Here is a 24,057-nt window from a genome sequence, read left to right as displayed (position 1 = left end):
CATCTTTGATCATCATCTTTGTTATTTAAACAATGCAAACAACAAGTTAGATTGTAGAAGGGGGGGGGGGGGGTTGAATACAATCTACAAAAATTTTAATAAATTCTTGCACAACAAATTATATTCAGATTACAAGAGAATATAAAACTAAAACAGAAATTTAAAGAACAAGGATCTTAAAAATTTCAGGTGGATTGTTTGATCCACCTGAGAGATTTTTATATCAAGAACCTTCCAAGTAGAATTACTTGGCTGCTTACAAAAGAATGAAGAGCAGAAGCTTACAATTTCTTGCTAACTTTCTCTAGTGCTTTGCTCTTCAGTTCTTGGTGTTTGTATACTTTGAAATGTAAATTACAAAGCGAATATATACTATTACAAACAAAACTAGTCTGTAAAAGTATTTTCCTACTCACTTTCTAGCTAATACAAATATAGAATTTCTTGGACTTGATACTGCATTTGGCAGCTTGAAATTCTTGTTGCTTTGCCAGAAATGGTAGGCTTCGAGGTTCTCAATATTTGACTAAACTGCTTTTGGTTTAGCTATCAAAGCTGGTGCAGCATCTGTCACATCAACCCATGTGCTCTTTGTCTTTTACTTGACTTGTAGCTGTCAATTGCTGATTGTCAATTGCTAATATTATCAATTGATAATGTTCTTGAACTATCAATTGATAAGTTGTTCAGAATGAGCGATTGACAGTCTTCCTTGAATTATCGATTGATGGTGTTGATGCAGCGATTGATAAGCTCCCTTTAATTAGCCATTGATACTTCAAGAATAGCGATCGATCTTCACTTCACTTGGATAGATTACATGACTTCACATATTTACAATTATGTCACCCTATCTAAACATCCATTGATAGATCAACTGCTAATCTAGAAGTATTCATAACATTACATCAATTGCTAAGATACTCCAGCTTTGTTACAGTACCTCATCATCCGTTGATGGGTTTATCTGATCAATCGATATTGCCTTAGCATGCTATCAATTGATCAGCTACATGCAAAATTATTCTAAGTAAGAACGGAAACATTTTGTATCATCAAGCATCACATATTCCTAACAATCTCCCCCTATTTATATCTGTTGGAATTTTAGATATAAATTTGAGGTGCTTGATGATTACAAAACATACAATACAAAGAACAAATATCTTTGCATTAAGAAAGGAATTTTAATTGCTGAAAAGATAAGAGTTTTACAATGATTGGATTTTTGCTCCTCTAGACTGAGCAGATGTTCATGGTTTCCTTTTCTTTTGTCTGGCCAGTTTCTTGTTTATCTCCCTCTCTAGATCTTCACTGAATTTGGCCTCTTCTGTGATCTTGGAATTTAGCTTTTTCTGCATAGCCCTCAAGATGTCTACATCTGCATTTCTAGCATGATCCTTCAATCTGAAGAATCTCTTAATGCCTTGATCATCTCTGAAAGTCATCAATCTTGAGGGATGATTGTGAATGCAACTACCAGTGTTAGGAAGAGACAACCTTAAAGGGAGATCAGAAGGTTCATTCCATTTCTTCCTTATATCTTCAATCCTTTTGAGAATTTCACTCATGACTCCTTGTGAGTATGAGGTTCTGTTGTCTAACTTCAAATACACAGTCTTCAAATCATTGTAATCTTGATCCAAGATCCTCTCTAGTGGCCATGTAATTCTTGCTTGAGATGAGTAATGGAATTCCAACCTTTCTGGAAGTTTCTTAGTCCTTGTCAAGGCCTTTACACTTAACAATTCATTCAGATACAGCTCAATTGGAGGCTATTCACTGATATGAAATGCATAAGCATATGTAGATTTAGGGACCTTGACAATCTCTGGCACAGGAGGAACCACTACTTCTCTGGAGGGAGACTTGACCTGAACAGGTCCAACTGGATCATATCTTTTAGGATTTCCTCCTTTCTTTTTGATATGACCAGGCATATGTTTGGCCTTGCTTCCAGATTTGCTTTTCTTTGGCCTCAGAGAATCTGCCAGCTCATCCTCTTTAGTTACAAAGATTTTTGGAAAGTTCATGGATGAGATGTCAAACTCTACTGGCTTTTCTTTGAGTTCATCTGGATTAATGATTGTTTCTGGTTGAATAGTAGAAGTAGGGGGATGATCTTGTCTTGGAGACTTGGTTGTTTCTTGTTTATACAGCACAGTCAAATTTGGTACATTTTTCTTCACACCAGCCCTAGACTTCTTTCTAGCTTTCTTCTCCAGATTCTTCTTGGCTTCAGCCAGGATTTGTTGCTGAATAGCAAAGTTTGACTCATCATCAGCCAAATCACCCAACTCCTCATCAAGTTCTTCTAGGAGCTGAGCAGCAAACTTATCAATTTCTGCATCTTCATTTGCAGAAGGCCCTTGGGATCTTTCTTGTTCTTCTTTGGCCTTAGCATACAAGGGGTGTCCAGGAGGTACACAGATAATTTCATTATTCCTTGTGATGTAGGCAAATTCAGATCTCCACACTGAGTCTTGATCTAATTTGCCAACAGTCAGCTTTGGCTTTATAGGCTTTCTTTCTGCAATATCCTTTGCCTCTTGCTCAGCTCTCTCTTTTTCAGCCTTCTCCCTTTCTTTCTTTTCTTCCTCAGTTTCATCCCATTTCTTGCCAAATTTACCCATATGAATGGCAAGACCAAGTAACTTAGATTTGTCTGATTTTGGCATGGGAAAATCTTCAGCTAACTTGTTCATACCATGTGGCTTCCTTGGAGAGATGGAGGATCAATTAGACAAGGCCTAAACTCATTAACTTCATATGACTCACCTTGACATTTTATACTTTTGACTATGACAGTCTTTGCTTTCTTAGGTGGCATCTTCTTCTTTGGAGCTGGAGGAGCCTTAGATTTTGGGACTAGAGCAAGTTGCTCCCCCTTGGTTGTAGGCACTTGTTCTGTAGAGAGTGGAGGAAGAGTTGTAGAATTTTCAGGAATGGTTGATGGTAGAGCTGTAGAAGTGGCAATGACAGTTGTAGATGATGGTGGTGTAATGAGTTCTGTAGAGACTTGAGGCAGAATAGAAGTTGTAGAAGTTGAAGTTGTAGAAGTTGTAGCAGTAGTATTAGCTCTTGTAGACTTCTCCCCCTTTTTGAAATCATCAAGCAGATCATTAGGAATGAAAATGTTCTGAGCTTGGAGGAGAGTGAGAAGTAACCTCTGTTGAGTGTTTTGATTGATGAACACTTGATTGAGTTGACACTCAACATCTGAGACTCTCTTGTCTAGAGCATCAATAGAGGCAGCCATGGGAGACTCTTGATGAAGTCTAGATCTGATGTTGGCCATGGTGTTATAAGAGATTCTGGCCTCCAAATTCTTCTTGTTATCATCCCTGACTTCAGAGACAGCATGATGAAGATCTCCAATTTCTTGTCTGAGTTGAGTAAGATGAGATTTGTGGAGTCTCAAATTATCCTTCACAAACATAGAGAGTATTTTCTTGATGGGATCTTCATCTGCTTCCCACTCCATAAACCTCTTGTATTGCTTTAAAATCTCCATTTTGGTGTCACCAAAATTGAAATTCTGGCTGAACACCCAATCTGGCATTTCAGAAGACCCGGCTACTTCTTCTTCTTCATCATCATCTTCATCAGCAAGGGAGTCATCATATTTTGAATCACCCTGTGTAGAGAGCATGCCCTTAGGAACAACAGCATGTGCAAGTTGTGCTCTCTCCAGTGCTTCAGATGTGTGAAGCAACCCCAAAGTCTCCTCTGCTTGGACATTGGATTGGTCAGCCATAACTTGATAGGCTGGCACAGGATGAACAAATTGAGAAGCATCCAAGTGGTCCACAGCAGGTTCCAGCCTTATGTCTCCTGTACATGCATTTCTCTCTTGTTCTCTATTTTCTTGCATCAGGGTCTCACCCTAGCTCACCACACACTCACCTTCACCTTCTAAGGTGGAACTCACAAACTCTCCTTTTGCCTGGGAGGAAAAAATATTCAGCCTCTCACTCACATCCTCTCCTTTTGCCTGTCCACAAGACAGCCTCTCCTCTAACTCACCATCTCTCAATCCTAAAAGTGCAGTAACAATGATGAGTTCTTCACTAGCAGCTCTTGTGACAACAAGATGCTCAAGTTGTGAGTTGTCTGCTGTTAGGCACATCCATTGATAGAACTGCACTTATCGATCGATGAGGGATATCGATCGATGATGAAGAAGGATTAGCAGTTGATACATTTTTGGTTACAACTAGAGAATCTGTGAAGAGTGAGGGATTTGGTAATTCCACAACTTCACTCGTTGTCTTTGAAGAAATAGATTGATGACCCAACAAATCCTGTGAAAGATGATCATCAATTTCAGAATTGGGCTTCTCCAAGTGCAGAGTTGGAGAATTTGGGTGAGGGAAGTTGTACAGTAAATCAACTTCCTCCATTTGGAAGTCTGTGCTTGGAAAAATTGTTTCAAATTGAGGGGGCTGTGACTCCACATTTGCTGGAGTCACATCAAACTGAATTTGAGAAGAAGTTTGTACTGTCACAAAATCTGTGATTTTGGACTGTACAGTAGTGTGTGCATCAATTGCCCTTTTCTTGGTTCTCCCAAAAAAGATTTTGGGAGGTGTTTGGTCTGTGTCCCTTCCCCGTTTGTTCTGTGCTCTTGGGGGAGAGCTCTTTTCAATAGTGACATCTTTTTGGGAAGATGTCACCAGAGATGTGTTTATTTCCATATTAATCACCACATCTTTTTGAGAAGATGTGGGATGGCTTGGCTGGATTTCACTTATCTCTCCTTCCTTATCCTGGGGGCTTCTTTGATGTTCACCCCTCCCCTCACCACTAACCTCCTTCACACTCCCCTCAGGTTGTGTGGTAGATGTTACAACTGGTGCCTTTTGGGAGACACCAGAGGTGGGTTTCTTAGATTTGGATTTTGAAATTTTCTTTGGTTTGGCATCTTGGGCAGGAAGTTGGGAGTGTTCAACTTCCATTGCTGCACTGGAAGTAGAAGAAATTTGAGGGTTGGAAGAAGTAGTGGGAACAGAAGATACCTGCATGAGTGATGGCAATGACAAGGGTACTTGATCATTTGCAAGTATCCTCATCAAATCACTGCATATCCTCTTGCTTTGCACCCAGCAATCCAGAGTATTATCTGGCTGTGCAATTGCTAAGTTCTTGACAAGATGGTTAGCAATAATCATCAAGAATCTAGCAAAATAAATATTTCTGGGCCTGTCCTCATGAGGACCTAATTTAGCAACAATTTCATACAAAACTAAGTCACCAATATTAAAATATTCATCAGTTAAAAGCATATGGAACATAGTCTCCATAGACATTGTAAAAGCATCATAATTAGACACTTTACCAGAAAATACCTTAATAAAAGAATCACACAGGAAACTCCATTCCTTGCGCATATGGCGCCTAAGAATCTGTCCTAGGTTAGACAAGTGTCATTATAATGCATATCTCTAAGCATACTAACAATCTCATTTTCAGTAGGCACTCTATCATTAGAATTCATAGGGAGTTTAAGAGCAGCCCTAACAGTCTCACCATTTATGTTATAACTAACATTGTTAATCATAACAGACAGAGTTTTGGTTCCAGAGTCATACCTGGCAGAAGTCCACATCTGCTTAACAATCTCACAGTAGATTGTTGGAGCATGCAACATATCATAAGAAAATTTGCACTCCTTAATGAAATCCATTAGGGTGTGAAAAGCCTCAGTATTGTTGCCCTCCTTGTCGACATATGCCACATGGTTGTTCTACTCATAACTAAACCCAGTTGTACTCGTGATTTTCACTATAGGCGCCATTAATAAAAGAGCTTTAAAAAAGATTAGGGCTTGAGAGAATATGTTGTATAAGAGAGAGAGTTAGGAGTTTGCAAATGCAGGTGAGAAATGAAATGAATTAAAGGCAAACTATATATACTCTCAGTAAAAGTAAATGAAGTAACCGTTCAAAAAGTAGCCAAGCGTCATCAATCGATATATACATATACGTATGTATATATCGATCGATAAACTTACTGGGTACTAGCGGTTAAAATATCAGTGTATCAATGGGTAATTATTTAAGACAAGAATTAGCCATTGATGTACTAAATGTACTTCATTTATCCAGTGATATGTAACACACTATCAATTGCTAAAATAGCAATCGACAATGGTAATTTTGACTCCGTCAAAATTGAACCCAAATTGTCACATATCACAGGCTGCAAAAAATAAAATAAAAATTAACTAGAGAAATTTAACATACCAAGTTCACTTACTAATCTTGAGAATGTAGATTCATCAAGTGGTTTGGTAAAAATATCTACTAGTTGCTTTTCACTAGGAACAAAATGGAGCTCAATTGTTCCATTCATCACATGTTCCCTAATGAAATGATACATGATGTCAATGTGCTTTGTTCTTGAGTGCTGCACTGGATTCTCAGTTATGACAATAGCACTTGTGTTGTCACAGAAAATAGGGATTTTGGAGATTTTCAATCCACTAATTGATTTTCATCCATAAAATCTATGCACAACAACTTCAAGCTGCAATATATTCAGCTTCTACAGTTGATGTAGAGACTGAGTTTTGCTTTTTGCTAAACCAAGAAACCAACTTATTTCCTAGAAATTGACAAGTACCAGTGGTGCTTTTTCTGTCAATTCTACATCCTGCATAATCAGCATCTGAAAAACCAATTAAGTCAAAACCAGAATCTCTAGGATACCAAATGCTAAGATTTGGAGTACCCTTGAGATATCGGAAAATCCTTTTAATTGCTATCAAATGAGATTCCCTAGGATCAGCTTGGAATCTAGCACAAAGACAAGTGGCAAACATTATATCAGGTCAACTAGCTGTTAAATATAAAAGTGAGCCAACCATGCCTCTATAACTTGAAATTTCCACTTTCTTTTCCTTAGTATTCAATTCAAGTTTAGTGGCAAGTGACCATGGGAGTTTTAGCAGTTGAGCAATTTATAAGATCAAACTTTTTCAATAAGTCATAGACATATTTAGTTTGACTAATAAATATGCCATCACTAACTTGTTTGACTTGCAAACCAAGAAAGTATGTCAATTCTCCCATCATGCTCATTTCATATTTACTTTGCATTAGCTTGGCAAACTTTTTGCAAAGTTTCTCATCTGTAGACCCAAATATTATGTCATCCACAAATATTTGAACAAGTATACTAGAGCCATTAACATTTCTATAAAATAAAGTTTTATCTACAATACCTCTTGTGAAGTGATTCTTAAGAAGGAACTGTGATAAAGTGTCATACCAGGCTCTAGGTGCTTGTTTCAGTCCATAGAGAGCTTTCAAGAGAAGATATACAAATTCTGGAAAATTTGGATCTTCAAAACCAGGTGGCTTACTTACATAGACTTCTTCTTCAAGTTCACCATTCAGAAAGGCACTCTTGACATCCATCTGATAGACTTTGAAATTGGCATGAGCAGCATAAGCAAGAAAAATTCTGATTGCTTCAAGTCTGGCTACAAGGGCAAATGTCTCATCATAATCTATTCCTTCTTCTTGACAATAACCTTTAGCAACCAGTCTTGCTTTGTTCCTTGTCACCACACCATTTTCATCAATCTTGTTTCTGAATACCCATCTTGTACCAACAATTGCTCTATCTTTTGGCTTGGGTACCAGCTTCCACACTTTGTTCCTTTCAAACTGATTTAGCTCCTCTTGCATAGCTATAATCCAATTAGGATCAAGAAGGGCTTCTTCAACCTTTTTAGGTTCTTCCTGTGATAGAAAGCTGTTGTATAAACATTCATCCATAGTTGCTCTTCTTGTTTTGACACCAGGAGCTGCATCTCTAATTATGAGCTCAAAGGGATGATCCCTTGTCCATTTTCTTTGTGGGGGAAGATTTGATCTGGATGAACTGGCTTCATTTGTAAAGTCAGTTTCATTTTGAGAAGCTCCCCCTAAGTGTATGGACCTTGAACTACTAGCCATTGATGGACTAGTATTGGATAAATCATTAGCCATTGATGTAGACTGAGTTACATCAACTACTGTTCTAGTATTGGGTAAATTATTACCAGTTGATGAAGGAGCTGCACCAGATTTCATGTTTTCAACACAGTCATCATCATCACTTTCTAGTTTACTCCTTCTGTTTCATTTTCATATTGAAGAACATCATGAAATCCTTCATCATCTAAGCCTTGAATTTTCTTGTCATCAAACATCACATGGACAGATTCCATAACAATGTTTAATTTTAGGTTATAGACTCTAAAGGCTTTTCCAGCAGCATATCCAACAAATATTCCTTCATCTGCCTTTGCTTCGAATTTACCAGGATTCTCACCTTGATTTCTTAACACAAAACACTTGCATCCAAAGACATGTAGAAAGTTCAATGTTGGCTTCTTCCTTTTAAACAATTGATAGGGTGTCATTCCTTGTGCTTGATTTATCAGAGAGATATTTTGAGTGTAACATGTTGTGTTAACAGCTTCAGCCCAAAAGTAAGTTGGTAATTTTGATTCTTCAAGCATTGTTCTAGCAGCTTCAATAAGAGTTCTGTTCTTTCTTTCAACTACACCATTTTGTTGAGGAGTTCTTGGAGCAGAGAACTCATGGTGAATGCCTTTATCTTCACAGAAACTCTTCATAATAGAGTTCTTGAACTCAGTTCCATTATCACTTCTGTTCCTTGAGACTTTCCTTCCTGGATCAATGTTGTCAACTATCTTAATATGATTGATGATGATTTCACTTGCTTCATCCTTGGTATGTAGAAAATAAGTCCACGTAAATCTCGTAAAATCATCCACAATCACAAGACAGTATTTCTTCTTTGAAATGGACATGATGTTGACTGGTCCAAACAAATCCATATGTAGAAGTTGTAGAGGTCTATCAATTGAAGATTTTAGTTTGCTTGTGAAAGAGGACTTTCTTTGCTTTCCAATTTGACAAGCATCACAGAGACCATCCTTGGAAAATTCCAACTTTGGCAGTCCTCTAACAAGATCTTTTCTTACAAGATCATTCATGGCCTTGAAATTCAAGTGGGACAATTTCTTATGCCATAGCCACCTATCATCCAAACTTGCTTTGCTGAACAAGCAAGTGAGAGAATCTGCACTGGTAGAGTTAAAATTAGCTATGTAGACATTTCCCTTCCTATTTCCAGTTATAACCACTTTGTTATCTTTCTTATCAGAGATAACACAGGCTTCTGTAGAGAACCAAACTTGATGTCATCTGTCACATAGTTGACTGATGCTAAGCAAATTGTGCTTAAGCCCTTTCACTAATGCAACATTGTCAATGATGCCTTTTGAAATTATGCCATATCCCAGAGTAAACCCTTTGCTGTCATCTCCAAAGGTTATACTAGGGCCAGCTCTTTCCTCAAACTTGCTGAGCAGGGTAGAATCTCCAGTCATGTGCCTTGAGCATCCACTATCAAGATACCAAAGATTCTTTCTTTCTCCCTGCACAGATTCAAAACAATTTAAGTTGATTTTGGTACCCAAGCAGTCTTGGGTCCAGTTTTGTTAGACACAACCTTTGGTTTAGAAGAATTATTTTCCTTGGATTTGGAAGGTTTAGAAACAACTTCATCCTTAGTATTAATCTTCTTAACTTTAGGCATCACAACAGAGTTAGAGGAACCAAAATTTCTAGAGTTCACAGAAAATTGATTAACATAAGCATGATTCATGTTATCATGATGATTGGGCATAGCAGACATGTTAAATGCACCAAAATATGGATTAGGCATGAAAGGCATATTAGCATATTGAATGGGAGCATGTGGAAACATGGGCATATAAGATAAGTGAGCATTCATCATAGGATTAGGCATGCAATGATCAGATAGAGCATTTTTGTAGTTAACAGCAAGATGATTAACACTACCACATTTAGAACAGGTTTTTCTAACAACATTTTTGTCAGGTGTGTAATCATTCTTTTTGTTGATCCCAACTTTGCCATTCCTAGAGCTCTTCTTCTTTCCTTTTCCAGCTTCCATTCTTTCTTCACTGTGACCAATCCCTTCTTTATCAATTTTCTTAAAACTACCAGATTCCTTCACAAAGTTCTTATTGATGGGCCCATATTTCTTAATCAACTTCTTGAGTTTGTTGTCATTAACTGTTGTTTGACTCTTTAATGGATAGTTTTCATCCGTTGATGGGGTATCTATCAATGGATGGTCACTATCCACTAAGAGATCGGATTCATCTAACAACTTTTTGTTCTTTTTCCAGGAATTTTTACATGATTCCTCAAGAACTTGTGTGGAGCACATGTTCTCAAGAACATTCCTAGAATCTTTCCGTTTAGCAATTATCTCTTGTTCCCTTTCCAATTGCTTCTTGAGAATTTCTTCTCTTTTCAGAACAGCCAGCAACTCATCTTTGGCAAGCTCAGAAGACTTTTTGACTTTATCCATTTGGATTAATTCAGTTTCAAGCTTTCCATTTCTTTCAAAAAGCAAATCATTAGTCCCTTTGATTCTAACATTTTCTTTTGTTAGAGATTTAAGAGAAACTCTAAGATTATAGATTTCATTAGACATTTCATCAATGATTTGTTTGCATTCAAACTTAGTGAGATCAGATGTGTTAGTGGTTTTTACCTGTCCATTGCTGGTGGTGGAAGAATCAGCTTCATCTCCAATTGCCATCTAGGCAAGATTGACATGCTCCTCATTGTCACAATCTCCTTCATCAGCAGCCCAGTCACCATCCTCAGTTATGAATGCCTTTTCCTTGCTTTGCTTGAATAGATCAAAATACTTTCTCCTGTAATCCACATTTTCTGAAGAGGATCCTTTCTTTTCAGCAGAAGGTCTTCTGCACTCATTAGAAAAGTGTCCAGGTAGACCACAGTTGAAGCATTTGAATTTTGATTTATCAACCATACCAGATGGTTTGGATTGATTTCCTCTGTTGAATGGTCTAGAGCTGACATCATTTCTTTTGAATTTGAGCTTGGAGAATTTTCTGGCAAGGAATGCTAGATGCTCATCAAGATCATCTAGCTCATCTTGAGCTGAAGATTCTTCATCTTCTTCAATGATTTTTCCTTTCTTCTTTCCATCTTCCTTCTTTCCTTCACAGGCAGAGCTGCTTGAGCCCTTACCAGCAATCACATACTTTAATGCCTTCTCTTCTTCCTCTTCCTTTTCTGCTACAAGAGCCACAGTTTTCTCCCTCTTGGAGTTCTTTTCCAGTTCTTCATCTTGCTGTATTTCAAGCTCATAAGTTTTAAGAATACCATACAATTTGTCAAGAGATTATTCATTAAAATTCTGAGCCTGTCTTAGAGCAACAGTCATGGGTTTCTAATCTCTAGGCAAGGCTCTCAAGAATTTGATATTTGAATCCTTGACCATATAGACTCTACCATACAACTTTAATCCATTCAACAGTTTTTGAAATCTGTTAAATAAATCATTTAAAGATTCTCCAAACTTAGAATGAAAGCTCTCATACTGTTGAACAAACAACTACATTTTGTTTTCCCTAACTTGATCAGTGCCTTCACACAAAGTTTGAATAGTGTCCCATACTTCTTTTGCAGTAGGACAGTTGATAACACTATCAAACATATCATCATCAATACCATTGAATAGGATGTTCATGGCCTTGTTATCCTTGTGCACTTCTTTCTCATCTTCTTCAGTAAACTCAGAGGGATTTTTAGGCACTTCAACATCTTCTGCTTCACTTCCATCAGGTCTCAGGGCAGTGTTGATTTTGACTGGAACATGTGGTCCTTTCTCAATACAGTTGATGTAGCTGGGATCTAAGGAGAGAAGATGCATCCTAATTTTTACTTTCCAACGAAAGTAGTATTCTTTGACCAGCATTGGAATCTTGACTCCTTCATCTCTTCTTCCCATTGTTGATTGTCTTTAGGATCTGGAACTTCTTGTGTGTTAGAAGCCTGGCTCCAATACCAATTGTTATTTAGACAATGCAAACAACAAGTTAGATTGTAGAAGGGGAGGGTTGAATACAATCTACAAAAATTTTAATAAATTCTTGCACAACAGATTATATTCAGATTACAAGAGAATATAAAACTAAAACAGAAATTTAAAGAACAATGATCTTAAAAATTTCAGGTGGATTGTTTGATCCACCTGAGAGATTTTTATATCAAGAACCTTCCAAGTAGAATTACTTGGCTGCTTACAAAAGAATGAAGAGCAGAAGCTTACAATTTCTTGCTAACTTTCTCTAGTGCTTTGCTCTTCAGTTCTTGGTGTTTGGATACTTTGAAATGTAAATTACAAAGTGAATATATACTACTACAAACAAAACTAGTCTGTAAAAGTATTTTCCTACTCACTTTCTAGCTAATACAAATATAGAATATTTTGGGCTTGATACTGCATTTGGCAGCTTGAAATTCTTGTTGCTTTTCCAGAAATGGTAGGCTTCGAGGTTCTCAATATTTGACTAAACTGCTTTTGGTTTAGCTTCCAAAGTTGGTGCAGCATCTGTCACATCAACCCATGTGCTCTTTGTCTTTTACTTGACTTGTAGCTGTCAATTGTCAATTCCTAATATTATTAATTGATAATGTTCTTGAACTATCAATCGATAAGTTGTTCAGAATGAGCGATTGACAGTCTTCTTGAATTATCGATTGATGGTGTTGATGCATCGATTGATAAGCTCCCTTTAATTAGCCATTGATACTTCAAGAATAGCGATCGATCTTCACTTCACTTGGATAGATTACATGACCTCACATATTTACAATTATGTCACCCTATCTAAACATCCATTGATAGATCAACTGCTAATCTAAAAGTATTCATAACATTACATCAATTGCTAAGATACTCCAGCTTTGTTACAGTACCTCATCATCCGTTGATGGGTTTATCTGATCAATCGATACTGCCTTAGCATGCTATCAATTGATCAGCTACATGCAAAATTATTCTAAGTAAGAACAGAAACATTTTGTATCATCAAGCATCACATATTCCTAACAATCTTGATTTGATCCAGATTGCATTGCATGAGATAAGAATGTTTCTGGTTCTTCTTTATTGTCCTAATCAGGCTTCCATGTCTATTTTAATGTAATTCGATCCGTGTGATTTGTCAGACTTAAGCTCTAGTCAACTGCTCTTGGCTTCATCAGTTGAACGAATTACAGACTTCATCAGTTGAATGATGTTCCAGTCTCATCAGTTGAATTCCTTAACTTCATCAGTTGAACACTTTGTCTTCAGTTGAATGCTTGGTTTTCATCAATTGAAACATGATCCAGTCTTCATCAGTCGAATAGTTACATCTCATCAGTTGAATATCCTTCACCTAGATAAAATTACATGGCATTGAATATTTACAATTAGCCATCCTATTCTATCCATCCGTTGATAATTCTCAAGGACAAGAAATATAACAATTACAACTGAAATTTTGATAAAGATTCTAAATAAAACATGTTACAGAGTGTTTATGTTATCATCAAAATTATTGATTCCTAACAATCTCCTCAAATTTATGACTGGAGAAGATGCAGACATAAATTCTACACTTGATGATAACAAAATACAAATAAAATAAAATACAATTTTAAATGCAAGAGATAGAGAGTTTACAGATGATTTTGCTCCTCTAGATTGAGCAGTTTATTTATTCCTAGAACGTCTTCTTCTTCTGGACTTAAGCTTTTCTTCAAGAATATCAATCTGTTTCTGGAATATCCTGTAGAACCATTCTTCATCACTATCTTGTCTGTTGCGCTTGGTGAGATAACTGAATCCTTCAGAACTCAGAACCCTGTGAAGAGGCCAGGTGATATCACCTTTGCTTTTATATTAGAAAATCAATCTTTCAGGAAGCTTGGAAGTTGGCTCTATTCCTCTCACTTCTTGAAGAACATTCAAATCCAGCTCCAACTCAGAAATTTCTTCTATATATGCTATGACAAGATAGTCATCTGCATTTTCAGGTTCCTTAGGAGGTTTTGGAAGATTAGCCATTTTCTTTTCTACTGACTTCCCTTTCTTCTTAGGTTTTGAAGTTTCTTGAATAAGGAAGGCAGGAACAGGAATATTGTCAAGATCAATTGGCTCCTCCTTAGGTAAGATTGGCTCATCATGGAAGTTGACATCTGGATGCATAACTGTGGTTTCTTTGATTGGAGAAGAAGGCTTTGATGATTGAACATGCTTTTCAGGCTCTTCTTCTCTTCTCTTAGCAGCCTCAGGCATCTTTGATCTAGATTTGACTCTCTTCTTCTTTGGAGGATTCTCAGGAGCAATCCTATTTTTATTTTGAAGAAGTTCAGCTTCCAACTCCTCTTCCAGCTCAATTGCATACCTATTCTATCCATCCGTTGATAAAATTACATGGCATTAAATTTTTACAATTAGCCATCCTATTCTATCCATCCGTTGATAATTCTCAAGGACAAGAAATATAACAATTACAACTGAAATTTTGATAAAGATTCTAAATAAAACATGTTACAGAGTGTTTATGTTATCATCAAAATTATTGATTCCTAACAATCTCCCCCAATTTATGACTGGAGAAGATGCAGACATAAATTCTACACTTGATGATAACAAAACACAAATAAATAAAATACAAAATTTAAATGCAAGAGATATAAAGTTTACAGATGATTTTGCTCCTCTAGACTGATCAGTTTATTTATTCCTAGAAGATCTTCTTCTTCTGGACTTAAGCTTTTCTTCAAGAATATCAATCTGTTTCTGGAATATCCTGTAGAACCATTCTTCATCACTATCTTGTCTGTTGAGCTTGGATTGAAGAGTCTTTCGAGTGTTCAGGCTAGCAATTTTGAGTTGATCTTTAGGTCTGAAAAATCTCATAACACCTTGACTGTCCCTGAACTCCATAATTGGAGTTGGCTCATGGTGAATTTTCTTTCCAATGTAGGGGATTTTCAGCCTTCTTTGTAGACTAGCATCCGAGTTCCATTCTTTCCTGATTTCAAGAATTCTCTTTAACACCATTTGTTTGGCTGGTGGTGTAAATCCTCCTGTTCTCTTCATGGCATCATAAATCTTTGTGAGAGAACTGAATCCTTCAGAACTCAGAACCCTGTGAAGAGGCCAGGTGATATCACCTTGGCTTTTATATGAGAAAATCAATCTTTCAAGAAGCTTAGAAGTTAGCTCTATTCCTCTCACTTCTTGAAGATCATTCAAATCCAGCTCCAACTCAGAAATTTCTTCTATATTTGCTATGACAAGATAGTCATCTGCATTTTCAGGTTCCTTAGGAGGTTTTGGAAGATTAGCCATTTTCTTTTCTACTGACTTCCTTTTCTTCTTAGGTTTTGAAGTTTCTTGAATAAGGAAGGCAGGAACAAGAATATTGTCAAGATCAATTGGCTCCTCCTTAGGTAAGATTGGCTCATCATGGAAGTTGACATCTGGATGCATAACTGTGGTTTCTTTGATTGGAGAAGAAGGCTTTGATGATTGAACATGCTTTTCAGGCTCTTCTTCTCTTCTCTTAGCAGCCTCAGGCATCTTTGATCTAGATTTGGCTGTCTTCTTCTTTGGAGGATTCTCAGGAGCAATCCTATTTTTATTTTGAAGAAGTTCAACTTTCAACTCCTCTTCCAGCTCAATTGCATACCTTTCATCAACTTCTATTTCTTGATTTATAGAAAGTTGAGATTCAAATTCTTTCATTTCACATTCTCTGGCCACCTCCTAGCTTTTGCAAAAGAATAATATGGGTGGCATGTTCCAATAAACAGCTTTTGACCTTCTCTGTAGATAATAGCAAAATGAGCTTTTAAAGCCTCATCTGTAGAATCTTTGTAGCTCTTGATTTCTTGGCCCAGAAGCTTGTATTCACTTTTGTCAGGCCTGGCTGGAGGAAAATAGATTGAGCTTGAATCTTTGCCAGGCCTTGAATAACCACATCTGTTAGGAGATAGGATGGCCTTGAATTCATTCAGGCTAGATGGCTCACCCTTCTCTTTTTTTGAAGGAATAACAATCTCAGGTGTGATTACCCTGAGAATTGTTGTTGTGGTTGGAAAAGAGGTTGGGACTGTTGTGGTTGTAGATGTAGACTTTGAAGATTGTTTTGCCAACAACTGGTCTAACCTCTCTCTTATTGAATCCCTTTTGCTCTTTGCTTTGAGCTCATTTGCAGTGAAATAGGGAGGTGGAATTCTTGCTACCAACTCTGCAGGTGATGGTAAGGGTACTTTCTCCCCCTTTTTGTTTTCATCAAGTGCAGGTGGCCTAGGTACATTGACTCCTGATGCCATGAGAAGATGCTATAGAAGATCAGTTTGAATTCTTTGGTGTTGCATCATCTCATGCATCCTTGCATCCAGAACATTTACTCTATCCTCCAGAGTATCTAACTTACTTTCCAGCTTAGCATGTCTCTTCTTAAAATCAGACATTACAGAGATAGCTTTGCTGGGAAGTTTTTCATCAATTTTGGCAGTAAGATCTTTCTTGACTGCAAGAATGGTGGAGTTTAAGTGCTCAATTTCACCTTGGAAATGCAGAGATTGAAACTTGTGAAGCTTGAGATTTTCCAAGGCTTGGCTGGCAAATGTTGCAGAAAACTTGGGAAGAAGAAGAGCTGCCAGTTTGAGAGTTGACTAAGTTGGAGGCTTGTCTTTGTAATTCCATGCTAACCACAGTAGCCTTGGCTGATTGAATCGAGAGACAAGAAGGAAGAGAAATGGATGGCTCTGCAGGCTCTTCATTAAGTGAATCTTCAAGAGCTTCATTGAGGTCCTCATCACTCTCATTTGCATATTGAAAGTCATCACCAGCATTGGCAGGCAGAGCCGCAAGTGCCTCATTTGCTTTGAGCATGGATGAGGTGGTGTGAATGAGATTTAGACTCCTCTCAGCTGCTTGATTATCCAATCTTGCAAAAGCTTCAATGGAAGGCATTTCATGAGTGAAAGTTTCAGGATCAAGTGGCACACTGTCTAAAATGGCTCTATATTCTGCTTGATAATCTTGCTCACTTGATCCTTCATTGACACCTGCATTTCTCTCATTTTCTCTCTGTTCTTACATCAAGGGCTCCCCTTGGCTCACCACACAGCTCACCTCTCTCTCACTTGTTCCTGCTAAGGAACCACTCAAATCCTCTCCTTTTTCCTGGCTGGAAGAAATAGCCAGACCCTCCATTATCTCTCCTTTTGCCAGCACCCAAGGCTGCCTCTCCACACAGTCACTACCTTCCCTTATTCCTCAAAGTGTTTAATGCTATGATGTGGTCAACTACTGTGGTAGAAGGGAGATCAGTTGAAGTACCAGTAGTTGTCAACTGATGAGGGACATCAGTTGAAACATCCATAGAAGAGGCTTTCAACTGATGAAGGCTGTTAAGCGCATCAGTTGAAGGACAAAAACTTTTCAACTGATGAGAGAGATCAGTTGAAGATAAAGAAGAAAGAGGTATGAAGGCTGTGAGAGTTGAGTCTGTGGTGATTGATTTTAAGTGAGATTCCATAGAACACACTAGCACAGTAGAAGAAATTTGATGAGAGAGATCCAACAAATCATCAAGTTGATGATGATCAATCTCAGAGAGGGGCGTCTCCATGAAGTCTAAAGATGGAGAATTTACAATTGTGGTGTGAATTAACTCCACATCCACAGAAGAGGTAGGGGATTGTGTTTGGACTGTAGAAATGGTGAGATCATAAATGTATGAGATAGGTTAAGAAGTAGAAGGGGGCTGTGACTCCACATTTACTAGAGTCATATCAATCTGACTTTGAGAAATTGCAGGCATAAAATCAAGAATTGTTGCCTGTGAAGTGTGTGCAGAGTGCTGCTTAGATTTATCACCCCTTAACTTCTTTCTTCCATAGGCTTTTACTGGGGATTGAGTGTCCCTCCCCCTCTTTTGATGTGTCCCTGGATGGGGACTATTTTCAATAGCAACATCCTTTTGGGAGGATGCTGCTAGGGATGTGTTTGATTCCTTGTTAATCTCTACAGTCTTCTGGGAGACTACAGAGTGGCTAGGATGGTTATCACTCACCTCTCCAGCCTTATTCTCAGGGTTTCTTTGATGTTCACCCTGTCCCTTCCCCTCACTTTCACCAATCACACTTCCCTCAGGTTTGTGCTTCTTTGTTTTTACAACAGGTGCCTTTTGGGCAGCACCTGAGGTTGGCTTTTTAGACTTGGATTTGGAAGTTTTTGCCTTTTGGGTAGACTGTTGTTGTGCCTCCTCAACAGCCCTTATGGCAGAAAGCAAAGCAGGAGAGGGTTGAGAAGGAGTAGTAGGGAAACCAAATACCTTTTTCTCATTACCTGCCTCCATTATTGGCAAGTAGACAACCTCCAAGTTGTTGTATAGCTTCATTCTTGCAAGATCCTTGAAGATTCTCTTCTCCTGCACAAAGCTAGCAACCTTGGCTTCTTTGTTAGTGATGACTAGCTTATCATCAACATGATTATCTAGCATCATAAGAAACCTAACATAGTACATATCTTTGGGCCTATCAGTTTTATCACCTAACTTCTCCCCAATTTCTTGGATCATTAAAGCACCAAAGCTAAAGTACTCATTTGTTAAGAACATATATAGCATTTGCAAAATTTGAGAAGTAATAGCATAAAAATTACTAATTTTGCCAGAAAATGCCTTAACAAAAGCATCACATAAATAGCTCCATTCTCTCCTAAGCCCTTTTCTAACTATTTTTCCTAAAGCATCAGTAGGCAAAACATAGTTCATGGCATATAACATATTAACTAGTTGAATGTCAGAAGGCAAGGTACTAACAGTATTTTCAGGAAGTTTAAAGCATGCATTCATAACATCACAGTTAATACTATAGTCATTATGTTTAAGAGAGAAGGAGATAGTTTCATCCTCACTATTAAAGATAGCCGTAGTCCAAATTTCCTCTACCACTTCATGGTAGATTGTTGGAGTGGAGAACATAGCATAGGACAATTGGCTTGCCTTAATGAAGTCCATCATCTTGTGGAACTCCTTTTCTTCCACAGCCTCTTTGTCCACAAATGATGTGAAATTGTTCTTCTCATAGATGAAGTTAGTAGGAGATGTGTATTTCTTCATTGGCGCCATTGCAGTTACAAAAAAAAAGCTTGAAGAAGGTGAACTTGTTTTTGCAGAGAGAGAAGAGGGCTTTGTGAATTCGAAAGAGTGAGATGAAAAGAAATGAAAATAAACTGAAAATACTTATATACTTTCTCAGAAAATTGTTGTGATTGGCTGAGAAATTACCGTTGAGAGGAAATAACTTTCATTTAACTCCGTAAAAATTACTCACACGATTGTATGTATAAAATAGAGGAGAGAGAAAAGTAATTTCAACGGCTCAGATCATGTAATTGTTTCGATGGATGAGATAGGCGCCTCATTCAACTTCTTATTCAACTGATGATGATCAGTTGAAAGTATTTCAACTGTTGTCATTAGTTGAACTAAAAACAAGGCAATAGAGTATTGTTTCAATGGGTGAGTTTGGAGATCATCCGTTGAAATGATACTTCAGTATGAGAAAATTCCACTATCTCATCAGTTGAAATATTACACAATTTATCCAGTCATAACTAAATTAATTTTGAGGAATTAAAAATAGTCAAACTCTAGCTGCCAAAATACAGACAAATTCACCATAAATTAGGAGAGATTTAACATACCTAATTTACTTACCAATCTTGTGAATGTAGATTCATCAAGAGGCTTTGTAAAAGTGTTTGCAATTTGTTCTTCACTTGGAACAAAATGCATTTCAACTGTACCAGCCATCACATGTTCTCTTATGAAGTGATATTTGATGTCAATGTGCTTGGTTCTTGAATGCTGCACTGGATTTTCAGTTATAGCAATAGCACTGGTGTTGTCACAAAATATTGGGATTTTTGAGAGATTTAAACCATAATCAAGTAATTGATTTCTCATCCACGGTATTTGTGCACAACAACTTCTAGCTGCAATGTATTCAGCCTCAGCTGTAGAGGTTGAAACAGAGTGTTGCTTTTTGCTAAACCAAGAAATCAGTCTGTCTTCAAGAAATTGACATGTGCCTGTTGTACTTTTTCTATCAATTTTGCATCCTGCAAAATCAGCATATGAATATCCAATTAGATCAAATCCAGAGTCTTTAGGGTACCAAATACCAAGATTTGGTGTTCCCTTAAGATATCTGAATATTCTTTTAATATCAACAAGATGTGATTCTTTAGGATCAGCTTGAAATCTAGCACAGAGGCATGTAGAAAACATAATATTATATCTACTAGCTATCAAGTATAAAAGAGAACCAACCATGCCTCTATAATTGGAGATGTCCACAGAGTCTCATTAGGACTTAATTCCAATTTGGTGGTAGTTGGCATGGGAGTCTTAGCTTCTTTGCAATCCATTAAATCAAGAGTTAATTGCAAAGTGTGTACCTCAACTATGCATGTTATGCGATTTGTGTACCTATACTATCAATTGTGCATATTGTGTACTTGAACTAAGCCAATATGTGCAATGAGTATACTTCCGTTAAGTTTTGGTACCTCCGTTAACTCTACCGTGCTAGCTTTTGCTTTCCTCTTTTTATCTCCTGCCATGCGGCCATTCCCAGCCAGAGATCACTTGACTTGACTGTACGTACTTTAGTAAAAAATATTACCGTGTGATTATTTTAAATTAATTAATTGGACATAATATTATTTATCAAAAATATATCTATTTACATGAAATTTTATATCATCAATTTCTTATATATCAAAATTAAAATTTAATTAAAATTACATAAATATTTGTACTTAGTAATATATTGAACTCTTGTTATATTATTGAAAAATTATATATCACATAAATTATTTTTAAACATTTAAGATATATAAAATATATTTTCATTTTAATTTAAAGTCTATAATTATTATAAAATATAAAATACTTAATCAATAAATGAAAATTTGTATAGCAATTAAAACTGTACGCGATTACAACCGTGCGTCATTGAAAATGAAGCTTAATTATTGAAGGGCAATGCAGGTGAAAGGCCGAGAAGGAAAAATTGAAAAATTGATCTGAAAAAATATATTTCAATTGGAATGCTTAAATATTTATAATTATTATTAAAATAATTCATTAGAATTTGTTATAAATTAAAGAGGGCGCAAATATCGCCTGGATCGTATTTTTTTCTTCTGTATTTCAATTTTAATACTCCCTCCGTTTTAAATTACATGTCCACTTTAAAAAAAATCACATAGTTTAAGAAAAGTGATTGTTTACAAATTAATTGCATTAAATAACCATAATATGTGGTATGAGGTTTTTCTAGGAAATATAAATAAGAAATATGTGGAGTAGAATTGACTTTGGAAATATGATTTTGCATTGAAAGTTGAAGTGGACAATTAATTTGAAATGATTTTTTTTTTCAAAAGTGGACATGTAAATTGAAACGGAGGGAAGAGTATTTAATAAAAATACTTAAATAATCGTATCTCGTTTTTATTAAAGAAAATTCATAAAATTAGTATTTTCATAAAAACAAAAATAAAAAGGTGGTTGCAATTCAAATTTTAGGAGTTTAAGTGATAGATTTTTAAAAAAAAAGTCTATCAATGTCTAAACGAAATATAAATATTTACTCGGTGTTGGACAACGTGCAGAACAAACATTCACATCAACGCTCATTCTTGCTCCTGGTTAACTCCGTTACTATAAGTTGACGGCAGTACACTAATTGCACCAAAATTCAAACTTTAGATACACAAAATGCACAATTGATAGTTCAGGTACACAAAATGCATAACTTACATACTTCAAGTACACACTTTGTACTTTTTAAGTAAATCAATTTATGAATATACCTTCCTTTACTTGTTTAACTTGTAAACCAAGAAAGTAGGTGAGTTCTCCCATCATGCTCATTTCATACTGACTTTTCATTAGATTAGCAAACTTTTTGCAAAGTTTCTCATCTGTAGATCCAAAAATTATGTCATCTACATAAATTTGAACTAAAATAAAAGCATCATTTACATTTCTGTAAAATAATGTTTTATCCACAGTTCCTCTAGAAAAATAATTATCTAACAAGAATTGAGATAGAGTGTCATACCAGGCCCTTGGTGCTTGCTTTAAACCATAAAGTGCTTTCAATAAGAAGGAAACATACTCTGGAAATTCTGGATCTTCAAAACCAGGAGGCTGACTCACATACACCTCCTCTTCCAGTTCACCATTTAGAAAAGCACTTTTGACATCCATTTGATAGACTTTAAAGTTTGCATGAGCAGCATAGGCCAAGAAGATTCTTATGGCTTCTAATCTTGCAACTGGTGCAAAAGTCTCATCAAAATCAATTCCTTTAGATTGAGAGTATCCTTTAGCCACAAGTCTTGCTTTGTTTCTGGTGACAACTCCATTTTCATCCATTTTGTTTCTGAATAGCCACCTTGTGCCTATAATTGTTCAATTCTTAGGCTTGGGTACCAGCTTCCATACTTTGTTTCTCTCAAATTGATTTAATTTTTCTTGCATAGCAAGAACCCAATCAGCATCTTTGAGAGCATCTTCAATTACTTTAGGTTCATCCTGTGAGAGAAATGCACTGTATAAACACTCATCTTGAGTAGCTCTTCTGGTTTGTACAGATGCATTTGCATCTCCAATAATTAATTCAAATGGATGATCTCTTGTCCACTTTCTCTGAGGTGGAAGTGATTGTCTTGATGATGTAGCTTCATTGTTGTAGTTCAGATTTCCATGTTGAAAAGCTCCCTCTAAATTTGACATCTCATTATTCCTAGATTGATTGGAATTTTGAGACATTCTTTCAACTGATGATTCTTGATTCAACTGATGCTTCCAAAGTAGTTTCAACTGATGCTTCAGCTGAGTTTTCAATGGTTGTTGTCTCATGTTCCAAGTTCTCATCAGTTGGAATATTAATTCCAGGATTAATTCTAGCATCTTGAACAGAATCATCACACTCATCATCACTATCATATAAATCACCTTCACCTTCATTTTCAAATCTGAGATTGTCATGAAATCCTTCATCTGACAGACCTTGAATCTTTTTATCATCATAAACTACCTGAATTGATTCCATAACAATGTTGGTTCTCAGATTGTATACTCAAAATGATTTTCCATTAGAGTATCCAACAAAAATAGCTTTATCTGCTTTGGCTTCAAATTTTCCAAGATTTTCACCTTGATTCCTTAGAACATAGCACTTGCATCCAAATACATGAAGAAAGCTGATTGTTGGCTTCTTTCCCTTAAAGAGTTGACAAAGTTCTTTTTAATAGGGCCATACTTCTTGTTCAATTTCTTGAGAACTTTCTTGTCAACTGATGAACTATTTTTCAACGGATTACTTTCATCAGTTGAAGCTTTAGATTTCAACTGATGATCATCATCCGTATCTTCATCAGTTGAACCAGAATCTGAAATCTCAAAAACTTTCTTGTCTCTCTTCCACTCATTCTCAACAAATGTTTCTCTGCCTTGAATATTGATAATGTTTGCTGAAACATCTCTTCCAGATTCCATCTGGCAATTATCTCTTGTTTCTTATCAAGTTGTTTTCTTATGATCTCTTCTCTTTTCAGAACAGCCAAAAGATCATCTTTGGTTGTCTGACACTCAATTTTCAGTTTCTCAAACTCAATAAATTGAGCTTCTAGAGCATTGTTCCAGTCACTAAGAAAGGTGTTAGCTTCCTTGATCATACTGTTTTCTTTAGTGAGAGATTTTAAAGAAACATGCAAATGATACAATTCTGTAGACATTTCATTTATAGTAGTATTGCATTCATCTTTAGTTAACTCAACTAAGTTAGTGGTAAATACCTGATTACTGTTTCCAGTGCTTTCCTCTTGATCTGTAGAGTTGGCCATTAGAGCAAGATTGACAAAATCCTCTTCTTCATCAGAATCATCCCCAACTGCCCAATCATCTTTTGTAATGAATGCTCTTTCTTTTTGTTTGAGAAGTTCATAATATTTTATTTTGTAGTCAATGCTTTCACTTGACCTCTTCTCAACTTTAGGCTTTCTGCATTCATTTGCAAAGTGACATGCATTCCC

The 24,057-nt window shown here is 36.5% G+C and overlaps 1 protein-coding gene across 1 annotated transcript; it reads right to left on the bottom strand.

Annotated features, from left to right (window-relative positions):
- Positions 1 to 13,818: 13,818 nt before the first annotated feature.
- LOC135147904 (uncharacterized) lies at positions 13,819 to 15,672 on the bottom strand. The gene is made up of 2 exons (XM_064081947.1): positions 14,741 to 15,672; positions 13,819 to 14,323 (listed from the first exon to the last, which is right to left on the bottom strand). Exons 1-2 carry the CDS (start codon positions 15,670 to 15,672, stop codon positions 13,819 to 13,821), a joined length of 1,437 nt encoding a protein of 478 aa, XP_063938017.1.
- Positions 15,673 to 24,057: the final 8,385 nt, after the last annotated feature.

This window comes from Daucus carota, chromosome 7, assembly GCF_001625215.2.
Source record: "Daucus carota subsp. sativus chromosome 7, DH1 v3.0, whole genome shotgun sequence".
In the NCBI taxonomy this organism is placed as follows: domain Eukaryota; kingdom Viridiplantae; phylum Streptophyta; class Magnoliopsida; order Apiales; family Apiaceae; genus Daucus; species Daucus carota.
The sequence above is the reverse complement of the archived record's forward strand: the minus strand, read 5'-3'. Positions and strand labels throughout refer to the sequence as shown.

Coding starts and splice junctions, on each gene's coding strand:
- LOC135147904 (XM_064081947.1), bottom strand. CDS start 15,672: ATGAAAGAATTTGAATCTCAACTTTCTATAAATCAAGAAATAGAAGTT. Junction 14,324..14,740: donor CAAGATAGTGATGAAGAATG/GTTCTACAGGAT, acceptor TGGATAGAATAG/GTATGCAATTGAGCTGGAAG.